Source organism: Lissotriton helveticus, chromosome 3_1 (genome assembly GCF_964261635.1).
Source record: "Lissotriton helveticus chromosome 3_1, aLisHel1.1, whole genome shotgun sequence".
Lineage (NCBI taxonomy): Eukaryota > Metazoa > Chordata > Amphibia > Caudata > Salamandridae > Lissotriton > Lissotriton helveticus.
The window spans coordinates 2,085,862,283-2,085,888,705 of NC_136061.1; the positions used below are offsets into that span (position 1 = coordinate 2,085,862,283).

General features: G+C 43.8%; 1 protein-coding gene across 1 annotated transcript in view; it reads right to left on the minus strand.

The window, feature by feature from the left end:
- Window positions 1–250: 250 nt before the first annotated feature.
- LOC144824120 (aminopeptidase N-like) overlaps window positions 251–26,423 on the minus strand; it is a 241,364-nt gene continuing 215,191 nt past the window's right edge. The window contains exons 18-20 of the mRNA XM_078683232.1: window positions 16,640–16,780; window positions 13,140–13,221; window positions 251–938 (exon numbers count right to left, since the gene is read on the minus strand). Of these exons, the coding sequence (XP_078539358.1) occupies window positions 777–938; window positions 13,140–13,221; window positions 16,640–16,780 (385 nt within the window). The 3' untranslated portion in view covers window positions 251–776. The remainder of the gene's footprint in view (window positions 939–13,139; window positions 13,222–16,639; window positions 16,781–26,423) is intronic.

A 26,423-nucleotide genomic window follows, 5' to 3' on the forward strand; every position in this document is an offset into this window, starting at 1 on the left:
CACTTTCCACTCCTTGCTGGTTTCATGATGAGGAGTTGGAGGCATCTGAGTGGGGTTGGAGCGAATGTTTTTCAGTGAACCATCAACTTCCATCTATTGTTGGGTCTGGTAGGCACTTGAAGAATGAAACATTACCTTTCTGTAGGATTAACAACTCTGATATGGCTTGCTGACAGTCTGGAGCCTTTTTCTTTTGCGATTACGTTCTTATTTAGTGCCAATCAGGGATACAATTTAGCAATAAATCTCATTTGTTGATATATTTATTCTGCATGAGTACTTTTTATTAACATTATTTTGTCCCATATGCGATGGTGTCCTTAAGCTATTTACATTTTACCTTTAAGATGAACACTAATGAACATTTCTGCTCTAATCTTTTGAAAATCTTACAAACATGAATATGCTGCCTTGAGGAATACATGTGGTGCTAAAGTTTTATTTATTGGTTAAAAATCATTTAATTCCTTCTTGACATTTACTTGTTTATTTCATCTTTTCCTTCTCCCAACAAGGAAAGCATGATCCACTGAACTGTGAGAGGTTATTTCGAAATACCCGGTAAAACATTGCCAGTATACATGTATAATCAACCTGGTATAATAATTTGCCAAGGAAGGGGGATGCTCGTAGGAGACCACGTTGAAGCATGGGCAGTACATCTTCCAGCCATGACGACAGGCGTCCGATCTTTGCTAATGGTCAGACCAAGTTATGAACTGCAGCTCCGGGACAGCCCCAGCATCGGTGGGAGGCATTTCTTTGTGGAGGAAGTTTTACGAAGAGTTTCTGACTTCGGCCTCAAACCACAGCTGCACCTGCTCTCTGTTCTTTTGGACCCACTTAATGTTCGCTTTGGTCTTTTCCAGCGCCTGTTCCAGTTCTCGTGTCGCAGGGCCAAATCCAATGTGTGCATAGTCCTTTTTGAACTGTTCCAGCTGCGAGAGAACATTAGAAGGATAAGAGTGGGAATGAATGACTTAAAACATCAGAAGCAATCTCTTATTTGCAGCAGCATGTATGTTTTCAGTTTACAGACACTTTAAAATAACTGTTCTTTTGAAATGACAAAGCGTTTCCAGTGCCCTTGGAGAGCTGGCAGCATTTTGTGGATATTATTGCCTTTGTAATTTGCCTCACCTTACAGGTAATCACCGTCAGCAACTTTCATATACCCATTATCTCAATCAGCACAGGCACCTCAAGAGAGCGAAGATCTTGGCAAACACTGAGCATATATTATGATATTAATGATGTCATTATTAAACTATCTCCCCTACTTTTGCAGACTTCTGGCACACTAAATATGCTTGGCACCCTCTAATACAGTATTTTACCTTCACGAATTGTGCATGCGCGGAGGGCTCCACATTGTTTGATGTGACTGCAGAAAACAAGTTAATGTTAAAAGGATAATACAGTTTTTCAACACCGAATTATTAATAATTCACAGGTGTGTTGAAAGTGCTTTTTTGAGAATTACTTATACCTTATGGTATGCAGAATTCTGATATGGCACAGAAATGTCTCTTGATGAGATTGTTAAGGTACATGCATACCACTCTTCGGCTGCATGGAGCTGGTGTAGTAATTCACTACATTCTACGCACATCATAAAATTCCAACTCTATTTTAGTTAACTAAGGAACCCCTAATAGGTCAAACTAAGGACACATAGATATGAGACAAATCCAATACACAATACAACAGCTGACAAGTATGTTTCAATAAGCATACATTTAGGCACAAAGACTGCATTCATGACTCACCAAACAACATGGTGCAGGGGACCACACATCACATTGGAAATTTGTATTAGCTCTGCCAAACTTGTAGCTCCTCCACCTCACTTAGTGGTGGAAGATGCATCACTTTTACACCAGCAGAACTAGGGAAGCCTGACATTGCCCATCCCCCACTAGGCCACCCGGTCACAGTGATGGTTGTTCTGCTCATTTAGGGTTGGAGTGGCCATTTTACTGCTCAGGATTATTATGGAAGGCATGGCAGCTCAAAGGATTAGTATTACCTCTGCCACATTTGCAGCTACCCCACCTCACTTAGCGGTGGAGGATGCATCAGGTTCACACCAGCAGAATCAGCTGAGGCCTGACATTATTGATCATCCCCAATTGGGCCACCAGGCCACAGTGACAGTTGCTCTGTTCTATTTAGGTTGGGGGTTGGCAAATTATTGCTCAGGATTAGCATACAAGGCTTGGCAGTTCTGAGAGGTAAATCTAAAACAAGCATTGGCAGAGCCAACTGGTCTCGTCTGTGAAACATATTGGATTTAACACTGATTTTTCCGTCCTGAAGATAAGCTGTGCTGAATGGGCATGCATTTGTAAAAGCTATCTTTAATTTTATTACTTACGCTTTAAGAAAAGGCATTAAAAACTGATAGTTGTGGAGGGTCACACATTTGCGGCAGCCATGTAGTAGTGGCATGGGTACACCCCTATTAAAATTATGCGTAGTAAATAAAGCATGATCTGCTTTGGCCACACTAAGATTTTTTTAAATGCAAAGTGAAATCGAACTATTGTAAGTAGCAGCTTTTTAAACAGAATAGAATTGTTAAATAAATAGTGACTGAACAGAAACCTCTGCAACATTTCAAATAATACAAACACAGAACTGGAAGATGCTGCTTTAAAGAGCAATTGAACCAACAACTACAAATGAAACCTAAATGCATTGTCTTAAATCATTCAGCTAATATGACTCTGTAAAGTAATTGCACAGATTCTGTTGTTCATAATAGGAGTTATGAGCGAAATGTGCAGTCCAACTGATGCATGTAAAAGCAGCATGACCCTAATATGGTGCTTAAGGCGCAATCCTAAACGAGTTCTTATAGAATTGATATCATTATAACTGTTTTTTGAACCACAATATGTATTATAATGGGAAGAGAAACGAGCTGTAAATAAAATACTCCCTAAACAGATTTCAATCAGTCAATGCAGATTTAATAAAGGAACCTTCCACAGCATTTTAAATATTTAAAAACGTCACTCCAAACGTGTTTCTTGACTGAGCATTAGCACCCACACTTATAAAGTACACAGGAATCTAAATACAAAATCGTGGTCCACTGGCCTTTCTTGATTATGAAATATAAGGACACAGTTTCTGTTGGTAGCATTACATTTGCCGCCTAATGGTTTGGGCAGCCATAAATCTCGCCAGGGAGCTCATATATATAAAGAGCGCCTGCCAAAACAAAGAGGTGGGGCAGGAGCACATGTGAGAAAATCGCTGTGCTGTGTGTGGTATCCTGCTCTTCTTGATATTTAGTCCTTCCTTTGTATTCTGTGCCCTGCTGCTCAGCCATTGTGTGAGTGATGTCATGGAATGTTCCTGCGTGTCTGGTTGAGTGAAGTGTCAGTTGGTGTACGTGGGCTGAGCAGCTAGAATGCTACTCCCGGTGGAGGTTCTGCTAAAGCTACATCTACAACTACCTTATTTACTAGTATTACTGTAACCTAAGATGCCAACTTTAATCTGAGGAATAAAGTAACTTTTGAATTCACCATCTACTCTGGCTGTCCTCCTTCTTATTTCATTACACAGTGCAAAGAAGGAGCAGCAGCATAAGTTGGCTCTGCTGGGCTCTTGTGTGTGGGAAGTGTCAAAGCAGAAGGAATACAGAGGAGCAGAGCAGCATTTTGACTCCCTCATGTTAGTGAAGAGCACTTTTATACTTAGCTAACCTATGCTTGTGCAATCGTGTCCCACTACCACAAGCTCGTGCTCACTCAGGATGAGCTGAAGTACAATACAAAGTACACGCCTACACGTGCCTAGGCACATTCTCATCTACCCCTCACATGTGTATGAATACTTAGGGGCCGATTATGATCGCGGTTTTTCCGCATCCGCCGGGCCGGCGGAAGTCACAGCCGGTCCGGAGGATGTGGAAAAACCACTGCGGAAGACCCACCGCCAAATTAGGATGGCTGGTGGGTCTTGAATTCTGTCCGCAGCTTTTCCGCCACGGTCGCCTTCCGACCGGGGCGAAAAAGCTCTAACATGACTGGCGGTGTCAATCAGACACCGCCACCCATATTAGGATGGAGGGAATCACATGCTTTTCCACGGCGGCTTTTCCGCTGTGGAAAAGCATACGGACATTCACTTCGGGGGCCCGTTGCGGGCCCCCTGGGTGAAGGGGGGCTGCACATACGGGGTACCTATGGTACCCCCCTGCCTTTGCGTGCATGAAGCGGCAGGCACCACGAGGTGCCTGCCGCTTTGTGCATGCAAATGCACTGCTTTCATTTTTTACATTGCGGCGGGTGCTGCTTCGAGCAGCACTCGCTGCAATGTAAAAAATACAGGATGTGACCGCCAGGGTGGCAGTCACATCCTAATTGCCATGGAGGAACCGCCGCTGCCCATGCGCACGGTCCCTCTTACTCAGGGGTGGCGGACAGACGCATGTCCATCCGCCATCATAATAGGGCCCTAAGTCTGCCGTCTACATCATTCACAGAACTTAGTTCATTGTGACATTCAGTTCCAGTGCTTTATTTGTAAAAGAATGAATGATGGTGCACAAAACTCTGCTCATAGACCACCGCCACCAAGATCTACTTGCAGTCCCAGGCTTCTCTCTCATGTATATATGTGGTATTTCAATTGAGCAAATCTCGTCAAAATGTAGCAGAGCGATATACTAAATGAAAGACAAGCATACTGGCACACCTGCATGCCCAAACACGAGCAATATGTGATAAGATCCAAAAATTGCATGACATGTACTGACTTTGGAAATATTATCTTGGAAATTATGTAACTCAAAAGCATCCAAGAGCCTTAAACATTATGCCTCTCAGGTATAACAATTTGCAAACTGCATTAAAAAAGAATATTTTTTTTGCTGACAACACTATAACATAGTACACAACTGTCTGTAACCCCTTGAAATTACTGACACATACCAGCATTCCATATGAAAGAAAATCTCAGTCTCCGGATACTCTAGGAGAATCTTTCAAATTCCACATCATCATATATAAAAGCAGTAAGATCGTACTGCAGTCCATGCATATTAGCCTTTACTAATCCATGACACAATTCAGCTCCCATCAAGAAAACAAGGATACAAAAAACCTCCATAAATCACCTTCCAAACTACCCCTAACAAGCCTCCTCCTCCATTGATTACTCACTCTCCTTTGATCCACCCCCAGACCACTGCTTTCTTGCCATACTCATACTTCAGTTAGAAGGGGATTTCTTCTCCATGCCTCCAACGTACTCTTGTCGTATCACACATCAACAACACTACATTTAAGTGAACCATTAAAAAATGTCTGCATCGCATCTACCAGTCCAATCATTTCAAAGAGCTAAAAAACATTTTTTTAAACCTTCAATCAGTATGCTAGAGTTACCCCACAATCACCAAAAGCAAGCAAGCATTGACAAAGCTAATAGGTTGCACTGGTTTTACTGATGTTTTAACCATGCTCTATACCATTGCTGCTGCTATGCAGCATTACTTTTTAACAAAAAGTGTGATAGATTGCTGCCATTTGAAGGTGTGCACATACATTCAAAACACATGCAAGCGCATATAAAATTGTTCTACCTGCGACCTACAGACCCAGGACCTGCTGACCTTCAGGAGACTTCTCAAGACCTGACTGTTCGAGCAGTAGCAGTCCCCTACCTCCCTATCACCTTTAGTGCCTTGGGACCCTCACAGGAGAGTAGTGCGCTCTACAAATGCTTGATTTATTGATTGAGTTGCAGCAAACGTGACACAGGCAGTTAAATACTTTGCAAAGAAAATGTGTGGAGATATGAGGCAGATAGACAGCTAGTAGAAAGTGGCGATAAACTGGGTAGCTTGTAAAATGGAGCAACGCTGGTAGCCGGCCATCCGGCACATCAAAAGTATTGTAGAGTAGGTACCAGGGCACCTCAGAGGAGGAAGCATTAAAATTCAAGTAACTAGACTTCTTGCATTTGGGCAGCGTTGAACCTGAAAAGAGAGTACATACCAAGTACCACGGCAGTAGAGACTGCAAACAGAAATATAAACCAAATTGCTAGGGACATCATACTGTGATCCAGTGAGGCTCTTGATTACACAGTACCAGTCTAAGTAGGTGCAGTTGGCATTGCATGCTACATGCATGCAGTCGAGAACACCACAGAATGCCAGTGGCAGGAAGCCAGGGTGCTTGAGATCCAAACCAGATCTGAATCACTCACCCAGGGGCTGTGCAAAACTCATTGCCTTATTAGCCCTTTCCTCTGTCAGAGCATGTTTGGAGCCTGGCAGACATGACTCTGCAGTGTAAAGCATGCACCTGGCCAATTCTCACTCACTGCCATCAGTTGTCTTCAGCTGGTCTGGGCAATTAATCTGACGTCTCGCAATGATGCAGGGAACATTTCAAGATTGCTTTATTCTAACATGAGAGGAAGAGCTGGGAGGTGCGGAGTGTGTATGTTAAAGTGAGAGAGACAACGAGCCGGCAGACAGAGAATGATTTTGCTCTATTTTGTTCTGCACCACTCTGGAATTGGAAGCGAGTTGGAGGTGTTTTTATTATTTTTATAAACAAAGATGAAACAATTCAGTTGGAATTGAATTCTGTTTTACCTTTTCTAAGTGCTGGTTGCCTAAATCGAATTTTGTTTTTTTGTTGATTTATTGAATATAATGACTGATCATCACCCACTTTATTCAGCACAATTAGACTCGTTGGAGTATTAGTATGGCTACTTGCCTACTGTGATTCCAGAAGCCTGCCTAAATACGTTTGTGTTTTAGTCCAGAATAGAAAGCGACACAAATACTCAACCAATGAGAGCCCAGATCTTTCTTAAAACATATATACATTTATATACCTTCTGTGTCTGCAATCAGCATAAATGTGATGTTTTTAAAACTGGTTTATTCTGATGAAACCTAAAGTAGTGTTTTAAAAAAAAAAAATTTAAACACTTGAATGAATGAATGAAACGGGATTTCTATAGCGCATGGCTGCCCGGGAGCGTCCCAGCGCTGAGATTGCATTAACAACTGAGGGGAGAAGCAGAAGGGTGAAAGGGTGAAGGTTATTGCGGGAACAGGTGAGTCTTAAGTAGCTTCCGGAATTTCATGTGGTTAGGTTCGGTCCGTAGCTGGGTTGGTAGGGCGTTCCATAGAGTTGCAGCTGTCACTGAGAAGCGACGCCCTCCAGTGCGGGCTTTCTTGACTCTATGGACAGTAGCCAGGTTACCTTGAGAGGAACGTAGGGACCTGCCAGGTTTATATGGGTAGAGCATGGCCTTAAGCATCTGGGGCCCTTGGTTTTGCAAAGCTCTGTGGGTGGTACATAGGGCCTTGAATTTGACCCTTTCACGGATCGGCAGCCAATGGAGTGCCTTTAGGGCAGGTTTGGCTGATACTCTCCGGGAGGTACCTGTCAGAAGCCTTGCAGCGGCATTTTGTGTTCTCTGGAGAACATTAATAGTAGATTCTGGGGCCGCCAGAAAAAGGGCGTTGCTATAGTCTAATCTGGATAAGATTAGACCTTGAATAAGCATTTTTTGGGACTGTGCGGGGAGTAGTGGTAGAATCTTCCTGGCTGAACGAAGTAAACCCACACAGGTACCAGCTGTTTTTTTTGCCTGCGTTTTCAAAGAAAGGTCTTGTTCCAGCCAGAAACCCAGACTTTTGAGTTCCGTCTTGGGTTGTGGAAGGGGTCCTAAGCATAATGGCCACATGACGGTGGGAAGAGATGACATTTGATGTCCCAGCAGCATGAGCTCGGTTTTAGAGCCATTTAATTTCAGCCTTGAGTTACACATCCAGTTATGGATTCCTTCTAGGCAGTCATGGAGGTTTTTAAGTTTGTCACCTTCTAAGGAGAATGATGCAACCATTTGGGTGTCATCAGCGTATGTGACGGCTTTTATCCCAAAGGGAGTGACCACATCCTCCAGGGGGGCCATGTACGTGTTAAAAAGTGTAGGGCTCAATGAAGAGCCCTGGGGAACCCCACACTGGAGGGGAAAAGGGTCAGATCACACATTCCCTTCACAAACCTGGAAGGTTCTATCCTTAAGGAAGGAAGAAAGCCAACAAAGTGCCTTTTCCCTCACTCCTAGGTTAAGTAGTCGCTGGATCAGGATCTTATGGTCCACCGTGTCAAATGCAGCGCTTAGATCCAGGAGGATCAGAAGAACCGATCCTCCTGAATCTAAGATGCATCTGGCTTCTTCGACCACTTTCAGAAGAGCGGTCTCGGTCCCCTTGTGTTTCATTTTCGTCTTTGTCGCTAGCTTCCGTAGTACTGTAGTAACTAACTGAACTTATCCCATTCTAAAATGTCCGACCGATACGTACGTGTGAAATCGAGAAGGTACGAAACATCTATTGGGTGGTAGTCTAGACCTTTAATATAGCAGCCAACTTAGGATGGTAATTGTTTGCAACCAAATCAGGATCAAAATTGCTTTAAAGAGAGATCTCTTTTCTTACTGATGTTTTTTAAGTCGATAATGCTTACTTTGACTGGATACAATGCTATACAAGCGGGCCACCTCTTTGAATAGTTACTGGTCTTTTCCTGTTGTGACTACTTCAATCTTCTCCGATCTAAATTGGCCACCATATTTTCACCTTACCATCTTTCAATATGCTACGTCTCTTTTATTGGCATCCTAACCAGTTTATCAGACTGAAGCTTTTCCTACGCCTGCTCCAATGAGCACAGGAGACAGGGTACAGGACTTTAGTGACCCGCCCCCTCGTGTCCTGCGGTTAAATGTCACCATGAGGTAGTGAGAAGAGGTGGAGGTTGTGCTGCTTGGCTGGGGAGAGTGCGGCTGAGGCAGTGGTTTGGAGTGCAGACCAGACCTCTCCCTGTGCCCACCAATGAATTAGAGGGTCCTTGCTAGCTACTCAGGCCCCCAGTCTTTCAGCCACTGCTTTGTGTGTCCTCAGATCTGTGAAGGTGGAAGAGCAGCTACTCCATTTGCTGCACAGCACTGCTGTCGAGGGGGGCCGGGCTGTGGAGGTGAAGAGAAGCTGTGGTATACCAGAGAGGCTGGCCCTCCCATTGAGAGAGACTTACACACATTGCCATGTGCTGTGCTGATAAAATAAAGAGGCGCATGATGGTGAAACATCAAAGCAGCACTGTGTTCGCAAAATAAAACAGAACAGATGTTAAATTGGTAACTGGTGGATTTATATTGTACTTGGTCCCTGCTCCCAGGGATGGATAAACACTGTAGGAGGCATGCCATATGCATGCCATCAACAAATAGGATAAAAGAATAGAAGAGTGACAATGGCTCCTGCAAATAGCAAGCCTATGGGTGTGATGTAAGCCCACAGAGTGAATAAAGCATGTCTCAAAGAGACAGCACATGCGTTGCCTAGGCTCAACCTAATAAAAGAAATATTTAAAAGCTTGTTGTTAGTTCTAGGGGTCTCTAGTTGGCAGAGGTAGGTACCAATGTCCAAATCGGGACCCGTGGTTCTAGTCAGGGTAAGGGGATACACTCTTTAGATAACCCCTGCTCACTCCCTTGGTAGCTTGGCACAAGCAGACAGGCTTATCAAAGGCAATGTGTAAAGTATTTGTACCAACAGTAACACAGTGAAAACACCACAAATAGACTTCACACCAGTTTAGAAAAATAAAGTATCTTTATCTAAACTACACAAGACCAAAACAACAAAAATCCAACATACACAGTTCAACAATATGGATTTTCAAAGAGTTCTAGGGTTTGCATCAAAATAATCCACAGTTGCGTCACGTTTAGCCCAAAGTACCTGTAGATGCGACAAAAGTTCCAAATGGAAGCTGCAGCGTTGAAAAATAAGCAATGCGTTACTACTGAGACCCTGGGGAGGCGATGTGACAGCCCCGCTGGATGCAGCAGACGTGTTGCGATGAATCCGGTCTGTATGGGGAGGGATGAGATACCTTGTATGGATTCCGGTGCGCAGGTTCGGTAGGAAGCTTCTCGCACAGCCACAATGCACAATCTTCGGGACGGCGACGATCCTAGGTGCGGTGGCGATGCGTGGCGCAGCATTGATCTTCTCCTCCCACGGCCCCTCGAAGCGATGGCTCTGCGACGATGTTTGCAGCGACGTGATGCGGTCCACACGCAAGCGGTGCGGTGATCTCACCCAGCGATGACAGGCTCTGCGATGATACTCACAGCGACAGGAAACTTCCTGCACCGGGGCGATGCATTCTGCAAGCGAGCGATGCATCGGTTCTTGCAGCAGCAACAGGCACTGCGACGATCTCGATCTTCGCGGCGGTGGGAATTTCCTCGCACTGTCTCGGATGCACTCCGCAAGCGAACGATGTGCGAAAATTGCAGATTGTCTCCTTTTCTCCTTGTCCAGCTTCCCAAACAGCAGGCACAACTTCCAGAGGCCCCACAATTGGATCAAGCACTCTAGGAAGGGCAGAACTCCTACAGCAGAGTTCAGGGGGAAGCTGGGGGTGAAGTCCTTTTATTCCTGGGACTTCTTTATAGGAGGCCAGCTCTCCTCGGGCCCTTGGAGATCTGTTCAAGAAAGGGGACAAAGCACACAGCAAAGTCCTTCCCCTCTCCTTGGCAGCAACGCAACTGCAGGTCAGTCCACAAAGCACACAGCTGGACAGTCCTTCCTCTTCAATCTTCCAGCTTTCTCCTTGGCAGAGGTTCCTTCTTGAGATGATCTAATTTTCTGAGGTCTGGGCATCCCTTTTTATGCCAAAATTCTCTTTGTTCTCTGAGAGCAGAGAGGCCTTGGCCTAGTCCAAACCAGTTCTGGCCAGTCCTGGAGCACTTTGTTTGTTCTTTCCTTTGAGAGAGAGGGGCAGGGTCGTCAGCTGCCCAGCAGGAGGTGGAGCCAGCATTGTGGAAGGCAGGCACAGCCCCATTCAGGCTCAGGTGCTATCCCCTCCCACTACTCAAGATGCAGATGCAGCTATACAGCCTAGGACTGACTCACTCAGCTCCTTGGAGCCAACCCAGCCCCTGTCACTCACAAACCAGACAGTCAATTCACAAACAGGCCAAGGCACACAGAAAGTTCGGACAAGAAAACAGCCACTTTCTAAAAGTGCTGTTTTCAAACACAGGATTTAAAAAACATCTTTCCTAAAATATGTGGTATTAAATTCTGAATTCTGGGATACCATACTTTAATTTTTTATCTTTCTCCAATGGGAAGATATGCAGGTAAACAATATACACAGCATTATAGCCTATAGGCAAGATAGCCCTCTCAATAGTGAAAAAAGAAAATGGCTGTAACTCTCTACCAGAGCATGTCACCCACACTAATACATGCTCTATCATTCACATACACTGCACCCTGCCCAGTGGGGCACCTTGGGTCTTCCATAGGGGTGTCCAATATGTACAGAAAGGGAAGGGTTAGGCCTGGCCAGTGTGGACACTGGTCAGGTCAGCATGGCAGTTTACTAACTGCACACAGGCACTGTGGTGGCAGGCCTGAGACACCATTTCAGGGCTACTCATGTGGGTGGCACAATCAGTGCTGCAGGCACACTAGTAGCGTGGATAACCAATCACAATAACAATGTATACAGAGAACATATGCAATTTAGCACTGATCAGCAGTGGTAAAGTGCCCAGAGTCCTATTGCCAACAACCACAGGTCAGGAAAAACAAGGGAGGAAGAAGCAAAACGTTTGGTGATATCCCTGCAAAAAGGGCCATTTCCAACACTTGTTTACAGAAATGCAGCATCTGAGCAAGTGAAAACAAGACCATCATATAAAACGTTTTTCAAGAAAGAAAAAGAAGTTCTAAACAGATATTAAATTGATCACCAGTGTATGTATATTGTACTTGGTCCCTGCTCTCAGGGAGGTTAAACACATGCATGCCTTGGACAAGTAGAGAGAAAGATTAGGAGAACGATGATGGAGCCAGCAAACAGGAAGCGTATGGGTGGACAGAAGCCCACAAAGTAGATACACCATGTCTCGAAGAGACAGAGCAAGTGCTGTCTAGCCAAGATCTAATGCACATGATGTTCTGAGAGAAATCTTCTCTTGTGTCATGGCTGTTGTTTTATTGTTTTCAAGAAGTAAAATCCTGCTTTGGTAACTTATTTCTTGAAAACTAAAACCCTTTCCGAAGTGGGTGCAACAAACATTGTGCCCACTGAGCAAAGTTCAGCACCTTCAGTGGAGCTGTCTTACCTTGGTGTAGAAGCCATAAACTTCACCAACCAGGAAGGCTGGAGGGCTGCCACCAGGGTATACATGAACCTTTTAGTAGCCACAACATTTATTCTACGGTTGCTTTTCTGCAAAACATGGGCAGCATATTGTCAACATGTCTGACAAAACCCTATGGTCCAAGGGGCTTAATTTAGAATTGTGTGGTGATAAAAAGTCTTATAATTTCTGGAAGAAGTGAAAAATCAGAGGAAAGTCACTAGAATACATTTTCTCCAGCATGTTATTCTTTTGGCAGAAAAAAGTTTCTGGTAAATTTTTCTGTAGATTTAGCAGTTCCTCCAGAAATTAGAAAAAAATTAATTACCATCCATTTGTAAATAAGGCTAGTTTTGTCTGTAAAATCCTGCAATGTGTGCACGCAGACTAGCCACATGTTGATTATTTTTAACAGTTTGGACTATAAAAAGTATCCTACTAATCAGATATATTTGCTTTAATGTTGTAATATCCTAGATGATGCGCAATGCTGCTATGGCATAATGAGTATTTGTTCCATAATGAAATTAGTGAATATTTGACTCTAGAATTATGGATAACTTTATTGTCTCGTTGACTGTAACCCCAAGTGGAACTAGACTCTGCACCACATTATTACAGACAATATGCCAGCCAACTGAGGACCAGCTTTTAGCTTCTAAAAAATTTATCTGAACTCATAAGTTGCAAAACATATCTCATCATAAACGACATCTTTTGCCTTCTTGGTAGCTTAGATAAAGTACTACTGAATGGAAAACTCACAAAAACTGCTTTCCAATAATTCAGAGTACACCATCTCCCTACTGTAACTGCAACACTTCTTTTTGGCTTAGGAGCAAGGTACTCTTTTCCTGTAAATTTGCAAAGTCCACCATAAATGCACTGTCTACTCTACAAAGAGTCATGTGGGAACTTGCCTGCTTTAGCTCAAACTCTGAAGAAAATCTTTGTGTAACACCACCAATCAATCCAGAAATGGAAAATGAACTTCCACTAAACCTGAAAAATAAGAAATAAAGGAGAAAGGGTAAATATGTTATTTTGTTCATGCTGTGACTTTGTAGAAATAATGGACGTCTGTAGAATCTACAGTTTACAGGATCACAGTATATGCACTTTAAAAGATATATTTGCACCTATGTCAGTTGTGAAACATAAGTAGATAAGAAACTGAAATTCAGTACAATATGCTCTTTAGGTTCAAAGGTCCTATGATGACCAAACATTGCTGTTCGGACCCTCATTAGCTTTAAGGATTCTTTCTTTATCTCTTTTACTTTAGCATTAATGACTCTTTTGAAACTTTCCCAACTCCAATTGGGGTTCTTCATAAATTAATGGGCCCTATTCACAAACTGTGTTTTGTAGTATGTTTAGTCTTATTAGAGCAGTACTGCTTTTTTACTACAAAATGCAATTCACAAACCTACGAGTGTAAATCTCATCTCACCCTCTCCTATATTTTCTATGGGGGAGATCGTCACATATGTAAGTTTATTACTTAGGGCCCTATTTCGATGTCGGACATACCTGAGTCCATCCGACATTGATTCGGTACTGGGACTGACCGACCTCCTGTCGCCGGTCCCAAGGCAGCTATTAGGATGCGACCAAACACTGTTTGGGTGCACTACTATTCTTTACAATGGAAGCATGCATTCCGACCGGAATGCATGCTCTTATAGGAAGAGAAGAAGTGCAGTTCAACCCTACACCCCGTAGCAGGCACCTCAAGGTGCCTGCCAAGGGGTGCAGGGATCAGCAGGGGGCAACATAGGCTCCCGCTTACACTACAACCAGAGGCCGCCCCCAAAGTTGACTCCCGACAGCCTTTCTGTGTCAGAAAGGCTGGCACAGAAAGGCTGTCGGAATCCGTCATTGTAATCCCTCGGCGGAATGAAGTGCCCTTGGGATAACTGGAGGTTTTCCGGATGGCAGACGGGCTCTGTGAGCCTGTCAGAAGCCATTCTGACATCAAGTTCAGATTCCTTTCCGACCGACAATATCCAAATGGGTCAACCGGAAATGAATCCAAAAACCTGATTACAATGCCGTAGGAATGTCTCCGACCAATGGTCGTAACCGTTTATTGTAATCGGCCCCTTAGTAGTAAATGTGAGAGAGACCTGGGAAGTGGTTGAAAAAGGGGGCATAAATATTGCAAAATAGGTGGGGTCTACGAAGCAGTAAGGATAGGTTAAAGGTGGGCTAAGGAAAGGGGCATGTTACCAACCACGAAAGAGTATGCCATTACTTTTCAAAAACTGCACTTCTGAAGTTACTGCAGCCAAAAGGGTCAAAGGTGCAGTGGATGAACTCTAGCTCTGCGCTCAGTACCACACAAGGCAAACTACTGGTACTGCAACACCGTCTCATTGAAATAATGGAAGCATGGACTTAAATAGAAATCTCATATAAAATAAAATAAATTAAATTAAACTATTAAAAATATAAATACATGTTATTTAATGTGAAAGAGTTAGCTAACAATGAAACATTTGTTATTTTTTTACATTATTTTAAAAACCTTTTTTATCTAAATATTATTATAATATTATTTCTATTAAAAGTTTGTTAAATAACTGTTATCATTTCTATACATTGCTTTTAGAAATCATTAATACAAAATAAGTCTATGTATATATTTTACTTTGTCTGAATATTGAATTCAAAATTAAGTTATTAGTGCTATGCATTTTCTATTTTGTCCTACATTTAAAATAAATATATACAAATAATTTAAATTAGTTTTTCACTTAGAAATATTTAAACAATTTGCTTCCATGTTCAGTAAACATTTTCCCCATACTTTATCATAGAAGTAACACTATCACCAGGGTGGAGATCTCCCTATGGCAGGATATAGAGAATAACAGTTTATAAAAGTTAAAAATATATATAATATAAACTATCAATAACAATACTTCTAGATATATTTTAAATGTAGAACACATTAACATTCTATATTACTATTTTAACTTTGAAATACATATTGTAATAAATTAAATGTATTAAATGTATTAAAATAACAAAATAATATTTTGAAAGATGTATTTCGGATGATCCCTCCTAATGTAACATTTTTGTATTTACCTATTGTGTATTAAAACTGGCAAAAATGTATGTATAGAACTTATTAAAATTAATTTTAAATGATTGAATAAAACGGTTTTAAATTAATATCATTTCCTAAGACATTTTATTTTAAGTCTCTATTATTTTCAATGGGAGGGTTTTGCATTATCATTGGTTGGACATATGCGGTGCTGACTTACATTCATAAATTTGTCCCAACTCCTTGAGTTGGGCTAGCCATTAAAGTCTACATTTTTGAGTAACTTTATACATGGAAATGGTGAATAGCAAAAAGTAGTAAAGTTACTCCGATATGTAAGAGTAAAGTTACATGTGTAAATTACTCACAGATTTAATGTAGCTTTGTAAATAGTCACCATTGAGTCTATAATATCAACCTACACTTATATTGATGAAGACCTACACCTACAAACATATTGCTAGAGTAAGCACATACAGGGAAGTATAGATTTACTATTTCCAATTCTCAGTTTATTTTGATATAACACCTCTTTTGCATAATATGATTACAGATGAGAGTACTGCTCACTCTCTCCTGTTGGATGATTTAAAATGATTTCCATTGTCTCCACAAGTTAATCTTTATACTAATCATCATTCTATTAACCCATTATTGTAGAACCAAGTTGAGTTTGAGAAATATGCATTCTGCATGAGGCTTTGCAGTCATAGTTCAGTGTTAGAAAGATAGCTTGTCGGGTTAATGCCCCTATTTCATAGAATTATACATAACATCAGAAGAATACCATCTCTGTCAATCTTTAAAAAGGAAGCTAAAACCTTCCTAATGAGCAAATTCTTCTCATAACTCTCTTTTGTTGCGCATATCGCCTTGTGTCATTGCTTTTGTTCCTATGCAAAATTTCCAATTCTGATTGGTTGCCCTTTCCTTGTACCGATTTCTTACTCCTTCAAGTGTATTGCTGGTTCTCACTTCCGTTTGCTGTCATATCCCCCCTCATATATAATTGCTGGTTTTCTCTATATATTGCTGACATGTCGCTCTGCTGATTATTGTATTGTATTGATTATTGTATATAACCCTGGTTTTAATCCTGATGTAGTCAATTCCCTCTATCCCTATCCATGTGTGTTGCCCTTGCCAAACCTGTTCACAATGTGTAATCCCTGTAAAGCCCTCTGATACCCTAACGGGTCAAGTTCGCGCTCCATAAAACTTCAAATAAATAAATAAGGTGTTTGATGAAATACTGGCATTTAACCACTAATTAAATACGTTGTTATTATTGTCATTTGGACAAATATTCATATTAACTTTTACCTATAGTTGCTTTATTAATGTCACACTGGAGAAACTTACTGATAGTAAATCTGCTCCCATTTGGCTCTGATAAAGTCCCATGCTAGACTCTGTCCTATAGTGTTGCCTGCGATGTAACTGATGGTTGCAGCAGCATCCTGCTTTCGTATTTTTGTGGCATCCAATGTGTACTCAAGATACCTAATGAAGGAAATACAATTCATGCTGCTGATTAAAAAGAGCAACATATTCACCAGCTAAACATAACAACTGGAAGCATGTTGCAACAAAAAGTTCATGTCATATGAAATTAATAAAAACCTACTCATATATTACATGTTGCAATATTTTCTTTAAACCATTTTACTTTGAAATTAATGCCAAAACAAGCTATGTTCCCAGTAGGTTGCAAGCACACACACATGTGTAGCATACTTTCCATCAGCGCCCAGTGTCTCTCCAGAAGCCCTCACAATTCCCTGTATCCGGAAAGAAATCTAACCAGCATTTGCCATGCAATAGGTCTTGCATTTGTGAGAGTTTAAGCTATTGTCATTGTAAATGACAACCCCTTTTATTTATCTGAAGATTCCATGTAGGGTTTTGGAGTGTACAAGAAAGAGTGGCGCCTATGCTGGTAGCGGTTAGTATGGGTAAAGACAACAAAAATAAGAACGGTGCAACACGGTCAGAGGAGACCCAAGGAACCTCCGTATGAGTTGGCAAGGGCCCAACAAATTGAATACAACACAAGTCCTGTGCACACGTTATAATGAGTTAATCATACAGGTTTTCTTTATGCCAAGAACATGAAGCGCAAGTCTTAAGTAATGAGACAAGGTAGACTCATGTAGGTCGTCCTTTTTAAGATGTATTAGGCCCTCTTGTTCTGGAAGGGTGACTTCAAGACAAAAAAACACATAACCAGCCGACACGTGTTTCGTCAAGCAAGCCGTTAGTTCGTGTCTCTTCAGGGCTGTAGGCGGTGTAAGTGTAACTGGTTCGGGTCGCCGGTGATAATTCCAACAGCACCCAAGCAGCAGCAGCGAACAAGTCCTCAGTCACCCAGCGGGTAAGCGATGTCAGAGACCCAGGGAGGGTTTGGAGGCGTTGATTTTTAAAACCGTAGGTGGGGGCGGGGCAAGCAGGGAGAGCGGCCCAGGTGTTACGGGTCAGGCTATCAGGGACTCCTGGGAGATGGAGTCCCTGGTCACACCGCTCGCAGCCCTGCTACACCAGCCACACACCCCACAGCAGTTCCAGATGGCCCGACCCCTCCTCCTCAGTCCCAGCTCACAAAAGGAGCCGCGAAGCGGAACCCGCGAAGCGGGTCCGGCTAGATGCGGGTTTGCAGGAACAGCACCCAAGCAGCAGCAGCGAACAAGTCCTCAGTCACCCAGCGGGTAAGCGATGTCAGAGTCCCAGGGAGGGTTTGGAGGCGTTGATTTTTAAAACCGTAGGTGGGGGGCGGGGCAAGCAGGGAGAGCGGCCCAGGTGTTACGGGTCAGGCTATCAGGGACTCCTGGGAGATGGAGTCCCTGGTCACACCACTCGCAGCCCTGCTGCACAAGCCACACCCCCCACAGCAGTTCCAGATGGCCCGACCCCTCCTCCTCAGTCCCAGCTCACAAGAGGAGCCGCGAAGCGGGTCCGGCGAGATGCTGTTTTGCAGAAACAGCACCCAAGCAGCAGCAGCGAACAAGTCCTCAGTCATCCAGCGGGTAAGCGATGTCAGAGTCCCCGCAACTTGTTATTTTTTTGTGATCGCGCTAGGCGACTCAAATGGCACGCTGCAAACTGGAGTGAAAATCCACCGTGAAGTACCTCGGCAACATCAGTTATTTTAATAACGAAACCAACTGCGATGGTGTTCATTTCTTGCCTATGATTAACTCATTATAACGCGTGCACAGGACTTGTGTTGTATTCATTGCTATTTATCTGTTTTGATAATTAACATATAAATAAAATCCATTGTCATTTACAATGCCAATAGCTCAAACTCTTGAATAAGCAGAACCTCGACTGCCATTATCCTGGGCTGCTTGGAAAGTAAAAGTATGCATAACCCGCTGAAAGTTGCAGGAAAGTATGTCATGCCTGCAGTAGGTGAAAGGCATTAAAGAAAATAATGCTTACAGACTAAATAAGACATACCGTGTAACAACTGAAGTAAAAGGACCAGTTCTCATGGGAGGTTACAAATGTAACACAAGGCAGGACTAACCGGCCAATTAACAAATCCGAAGCCAGCATTTACAAGGGACAATGACACAAGCCAATGAAAAATATGGGCGGAGAGTGGGCGGAGCTCAAGTCCATACTCAAATACAGCATGCCTCACAGAGCAGCGCAGGCACTGCCCAGACCCGACCCAAAAAGCAGCTGGTTTAAAAAGTTAAGGAGATTTTCAGTAGAATGTATTTTTACAGCCTGTCTTGGCAGCGCAGCTGTCGCTAGACAATTATGTGAACATTAATAGAGAGGGGGTTTGGCTCCACACACATGTTGGGAGTCAGGAGTACATGCTTTAATTGGGCAGAAATTGTGTGCTTCTACAAAAAACTGATGGCCATACACTCAGCTGTGATGATTTTGTTTATCATCCAGCCACCTCAACTGGAAATATTAGAGTCACAGACATGACATTGTAATGCTATTAAAGTGTCTTAGACAAGTAGATAATTTATGGTTTTTCTCTGGCAGACACACATATGGGAGGAGGGCAGTCTTTAACCTGCACGGATGTTTAGGTCTGGTTGACAGAGCAAAATGTCACCTGACCTTTTAACTAACACAAATATAATTGCACAATTCTTTGCTTCCACATAAATACATATTCATTTCTATGCTATGTGTAGGTAATGCCTTACATTTCCATACACCATTCCTTTGAAAACAGACTTATTGGTATTGCCATTTCTTGTTTTCTGTGAATGTAGTCTGTTAATTCCATAACTGAAGATGTGGTTATTATGTTATGTTATGTTATGTTATGTTATATTTATGCTTCTATAGCGCACGGCCACTCCGTTTGGAGCATCCCGGCGCTTTTTCGAAGGTACCCACCAGAAGAGGGAGAAACATAACACTGAAGGGACATGCAACACACCTATAAAACAGCAGCAGCGGACTATGGAAAAAGCCATGTTTTAAGGGCCTTTCGGAAGGACAGCAGGCTAGAAGCCTGTCTTAAAGAGATCGGGAGGTCATTCCAGGCACGAGGAGCTAGATAACGGAAGGACCGACCTCCTGCTCTGGCACGCTTGACAATGGGAACCTTCACTTTGGATAGCGCAGCAGATCTAAGAGATCTAGAGGGCTGATACCAAGACACACGTTTAGAGATGTATTTAGGACCAATGCCATGTAAGGCCTTGAAAGTCGTAGTCAGAGTTTTAAAAAGAATCCTTTTATCAATCGGGAGCCAATGTAAGGTAGAGAGAAGAGCAGTGGCTCTAGCTCTTCTTGGGAGGCCGAAGACGGCTCGGGCTGCAGAGTTCTGAGCAACTTGAAGACGCCTGACCAGGTATTTGGGAAGCCCCAAAAATAAAACATTGGCGTAATCCAGTCTGGAGCCAACCAGTGCCTGAACGATAATTTTCCTGTGCTCGATGGATACTAAAGGTAAAAATTTACGTAGCATCCGAAGGATGCCAAAACATTTCCCAGTGAGAGAGGAAATGTGAGGACCAAAAGATAGGTCGCTGTCAATGATCACTCCCAGATTTTTGGCCTTCTGGGGTGAACTAACGGGGGGACACATATCCTGCGGCCACCAGGGTTTCCAATCCGGCTCCGCAATACACCCAAAAAAGAGCAGCTCCGACTTGTCGGAGTTGCATTTCAGTCCATGGTGTCCTAACCACTCGAAAACCGCACTCAGACAACCTCTGACCTGATCGTCGTTAAACAGACCATTCCTGTTGCTCACAAACAGGAGCTGGGTGTCGTCGGCATAAGTGACAATCTTGGTGCCAAAAGACTCCGCGACCGCTGCCAGAGGAGCCATAAAGATGTTAAAAAGGAGGGGGCTCAAGATGGATCCTTGGGGAACCCCCACTTCTAGCAGCGGCATCTCGGCGGAGTAAGGAGGAGCCCAGATTGTCTGCCGGCGGTCGGCTAAGAAGGATTTAAGCCACCTCCACACTGTTCCCTGCAGGCCAAAGTCCCAGAGTCTAGTAAGGAGAAGCACATGGGGAACGGTGTCGAACGCCGCCGACAGGTCAAGCATGACCAATGCCGCCTTTCTTCCAGCATCCAGCTCCTCTCGGATGGCGTCAGTGACTTCGAGGAGCGCAGTTTCCGTGCTGAAATTCGCACGGAAACCGGATTGGGTGTTATGCAACAGATCATTTTCCTAAATGAAGTTAGATATTGATCTGTGGACAAACCTCTCCGTCACTTTCGCTAGAGCTGGGAGTAAGGAAATAGGTCTGTAATTGGCGTGGACTAGAGGGTCGAGTGCAGGTTTTTTCAGGAGTGGCAGGATCATGGCGCTCTTCCAGGCCTTTGGAACTACCCCGGATGAGAGTGACATATTTAAAATAGGGTTGACCAACTCATTCAGCACAGGTGCCAAGTACGCTAAACACTTGGCCGGGCACGGATCCTGTGGGGATCCAGATTTAAGGTTGGACAAAATGTCAAAAGAGCTTGCATGATCCAGAGTTATTACTCACAACTAACATCCTAAACACAAACTTTTACCTAATCAGAGTTATCTGAGGAACTTCACAGACTTTTCTTTAAAGTTTTTTTTTTTTTAATAGTGTTTATTAGTTTTACTTGTAAGTTACACATCTGTTGAGATAGTGGGAGGTGTCCATAGTGTCACATGTCAATACAAACATAATATAACATTTGTCGCAAATATAAGGCTGTCATTGATGTATTTTCGTACTACTACAGTACTACACAACACTACGATACATATTTTGTAACAATTTGGCGTCCATCATGTGCCGGAAAAGATTGTTGGGTTAGACAGTAGGGCCCACTGTATTGTCATGTTCACTACAGTGTGATTTGTCGGGTTGTGTATATTAGGTCCTGGCCAGTTGTGATTATGGGTTGAGCAAGGGTAAGTAAAAATATGATAGCATGGTTATCTGGTTACTTTCAGGAAGCGTTGTCATCCTGGCGAGGAGGGGGCACATGAGATGGCAGGATGAGGAGAGGGGGAGAGGCATGGTGGCACAGCCTGGTTGATGGTAACAGGTAGATAGAGAGAGGTGACTGTCTCTAGGTGTGAGAATTGTCGCGCAGTGGCACCAAGCCGGATGTGATTTGCTGCATTATTGTTTATATAAATATAACATTTTGGTGCATTAGTGGCAGTGCTGTGTTTTTGGGTGTAGTCTTGTGACGGCATATGTTCAGACACCAAAGCCCTGCAGAGTTCGCCCATCCATGTATGCATATGTGGGGGTAAATTCGACTTCCAATACAGCCAGTCTGCATTTGGTGAGACCGAGTGCTAGGTCTAAGAATTTATTAATAGTTTTTCGTCTTGTGTTGCATTTAGTTATGCCCAGCAGAGAGTGAAGGCCCTGAGCTATGATGGTTGCGCTGGTAGCTTCTGATAATATAGTGGCTATTTTGCTCCTGTATCCTATTATCTGAGGACAGTCCCAGACCATGTGTATGAACGTAGCTTCAGGTTTATGGCATTGAGGGAAGCTCTTGTACATGCGTGATAGTCTGTGCAGGGTTAAATGCGTATGGTAAAGATAATTGAATTGAGTATATTTAATTCTGGCATTTGAGGATATTACCTTGGGTACCCAATACATTGCGCCCAATGCTTGTCAGTTAGTTTAGTTGATAATGTCACGTCCCAATAGTCTCTGAGTGGTGCCAAGCGCGAGACCATATCTGGTTGCAGGGAGTTGTACAGCATGTTAATTACCCTTTTGCCCACGCCGTGCATTAATAGTGTTTGGAGTGGGCTGGATATTTTGGGTTTGTCCCGTGTATTACCCCATGTTTTGAATAACTGATGAGTGAGTCATGCATATAATAAGAATGAGCCTTGTGAAATGCCATAAGCGTCCATTAGGGTTGCCAACTTGCAAAGCATGGAGTCAACAAATAAGACACCCCATGTCTTTAAACCGGTCGAGCTCCAGTCTCCCATTTCCGGGTGCTTTTTCCTTGTGTTGTGACTGGGGAATATCCCAAGCGGTAGGTTGGGAGTGTAGGCTGGAGGTGAATGCCTGGTCCGCAGGTACCAGGTCCCGCAGCTGCGAGCCGTGGACATTAATTTGTTCCCTGTCTTCTTCTGAATCATTGTCTTGCAGCCACTCAGCCACTCCAGTATCATATCTAGGCATATTTAGGATGACCAGCATCTCAATTGAGTAGTGTTGCGCTTGCCAGCCAGCGCATTGGACATTGTAGCTGAGCAGCTGCCTCATAGTGCTCATAGTTAGGAGGTCTGAGCCTGCCTTCTGTGATCGGAGCTTAGAGTTTCATGAGAGCGACTCAAACTCTGGTCTTGCCCCAAATTAAAGATGTTAGAAGCGCTGTCAAGTCACAGAACAGTCTATCTGGCAACAGAAACGAGAGAGCTGCAAACATTTTGGATATGGCTATGCACCCCAATGTGGGAGAGTGGTAGTTCTGTCCAGAACGCTGTGGAGAAGTGAGCGCTTGTGATCACTCTGCCCAGGTTGCCGTCTATCGTGTCCACTTGGGAGTGGTATATTTGAACTCCCAAGTATTTAAAGGAATTGTATGCCCATGTAAGGTGGGGCCTGTGGTAGGGATGCTCGATGACTGGGGTGTCATTGGGAATAAAAAAGATTTATCCCAGTTCACTTTGAGTCCAGAGACACGTCCATAGTAGTCTAGTAGTTCCATCAGGCCTTGTAATGTTGTCCATTGGCCAAGGAGATATATCAATGCATCATCAGCATATAGTGAGACAATGTGCCATTGAGTGTGCACCTTGATGCCCCATTCCATGACTCGGCTGTGCACTGCAGAGGCCAATGGCTCCATCACCAGAGCACAGATAATTGGTGACAGGTGGCATCCTTGCCTGGTGCCCCTTTCGATATTAAAAGAGTCCTAGACCTTGCGGACTGTCTTGACTCTTACTTGCGGTAAGCTATATATTAAGTTGATGCAATTTAAGAGCTAAGAAGTCATGCCGTATTTTGCTAGCGCTGATCTTAGATAATCCCATCCCAAGGTGTTGAACGCCTTCTCTACATCCAAAGAGGTGATCCATGTCGATTCACCCTATGTACTGGTCCAGTCCAATAACTGGAAGAGTGGACGTAGGTTCAGGCTGTTGTTCCTGCAGGGATGAATACGTTTTGGTCCGTATACACCAACAATTGAATTACTTCTGCCAGTTTACTGGCCAGCATTCTGCCCAGTATTTTGTAGTCTGAGTTCAAGAGGGATAGAGGGCAGTATTATTCCATCTACATTGGGTCTCACCCCAATGTAAGAAGTACCACCAATACTGCCTCCCGAAGTGAGGTCAGCAGTGCGCCCCGTTCATAGGCATCAGCATACATCCCGATGAAGGTGAGTGACCAGCTGTGCACTAAAGGAGGTATAGAATTGCAGGCACCAGCCATCAGATCCCGGGGCCTTCTCCTGTGCCAGTTGCTGGAAGGCCTCTAATATCTCAGTGTCCAAGATGGGGGATTCCAGGGCCGTATAGTGAGTTTGTGGGATCGGGAGAGGTGGTATATGTTCTAGAAAGTGCTGTATATCAGTTGTATTGCTAGCCAGGGGAGCGCTGTATAGAGATGTGTGGCATTGACAAAATGCTGAGTTGATTTCGGCCTGGGTGATAACCAAATGGCCCGCGGAGTTGCAAATGGCAGTTATGGGTGTTTGGGATGCGTCTGTCTTCAACAGCCAGGCTAGTGTTCTGCCCGCTTTGTCTCCTTCCGCGTATCTTCTAGCTAAATATTTTTTTTAAATCTAATGCGCACAATCTGTCTAACATTTCCTTATGGGACAGTCTGGCTTGCGCTGGCATTGGTTATCAGTGGGTCGGTAGGCATCAGTCGCTCACAACGCTGTATCTCCAACCCAAAATCCTCTAGCTCCTTATTAAAGGTTATGAGTGTCCCATATACTGCTTTTACCATGTGACCGTGCGGAACCACTTTGAATAGGTCCCATTCCAGCCCTACCTTAGATGCAGTATCCTCATTATCCATGGATTGTGTTGATAGGGTGTTCAGTGGGATGTCTTTGAGTGCTTCCAGAGGAAAGAGCCAGGTCGGGTTTCTGGACCTGGATATTCAATTTCCTCTGTTTGTATATCTTCCTTGTGTGACTTTACAACTTGCACATGTGCAATTTTTTTCTGTTTATATATTTTATGTAACTCATGTAATCCTAAGTCCTTATGTATCCCAACTGGTTCTTTTGTAAAGCGCTCTGACACCTTCGGGTAATGTTCGCGCAATATAAAATCGCATTAAATAAAATTTGCAAAGGGTTGTTGTCTAAGAGTGGTCGGCCGATGTATTCATCTTGATACTCCTTGGGAAGGGCCTTGTGGGAACAGTACACCAGATCTATCCTCATATGTACAGCATCAAGCCCCGAGTAATGAGAATCCTCTCTGTGGGTGGGATATAAGCCACCTGCAAGTTTACTGTGTTGGCCCAGGTTTGTAAGTGCTGTGATATGGAGGTAGCTTGGACGCCCTTGTCTAGATCCGATGTACAATTAAAGTCCTCTACCCAGCATAGTGGTGCTGAGGGGTCATGACATAGTTCTGGTATCAGTGTATTTAGGAACAGTTAGGGGCATATAGTGAGATCAATGATATTGGTTGTCCATCTGGAGCCCCTTCTAATATCGGGTAGCACCCAGTAGGGTCAGTTCGTGTGTTTAAACCTCTATTGGAGTTCCCGGCACCACCCATATCAGTGCCCCTCTTGCATATCCGGAGTATGTGGTCCCCACTATCATGCCCTTCCAGCGCTTGCTCATTAGGGCAATCGTTTGTGGGGTCAAATGATTTTCTTGGAGTGGCGCTAAAGTGATCCCACACCTATGTAAGTATTGATTAACCCAGTGGCACTTTGCGTGCTCTACTAACCCATGGGCATTCCATGTCAGCAACAAAATAGGAGTTTCCTGTCTGCCCATTCCTGTAGGTTCCCTCCTTCCACCACCACTGCTCGTTGTGAGTCTGTCAAAGATTGGCTGTTCTCTGTATGGTTCTCGAACTCCGAACCGGATGATGAGGAGGGTGGGGTGATGCATGTCTTTCAGCATGTGTCACCGCTTGAGCCCTTTCTTTCACTGCTTTGTCCTTGGTGAGTCCCTGTCATTGGTTTCTGATCTGCTGTCCTTGGCGTCTTTGTCTCTGCCATCTTTGCGGAGGAGCGGACATCATTTTCCTGCTGAAGGCTAGGCCATTCTGTTCTATCCAATCCCACGCAGTCTCCGGGGTGATGCAGAAAGTAGTTTTTCCTAGGGTGGCTGGAAATTGGAAAGCGTATTTAACGTTCTGTTCTCTCAGGTCTTTCTGTGCATAAAAACGAAGACCTGCGGCATTGTACTGCTATAATGTAGTCTGGGTATATGTGTACGGCAGCATTTTCAATTGGCCATGGCCCGTGGACTATTGTGATCTGCAAAATGCGGTCCCTATCTCGGTAGTTGAAGAGGCGTGCCACCACAGGCCTCCTGGGCAAGGGGTGCTGCCAGGTACTTTATGGGCCCTTTCCACAGAGAAGAATTTGGATTGTTTGCCCTGGAGGACCGTGTCAAAAACGAGGTCAAGAGATATAATTCTGTGCTTTGGCCCTGCGCACGCTCAGGAAAGCCCACTATACGCACATTGTTACTACATGAT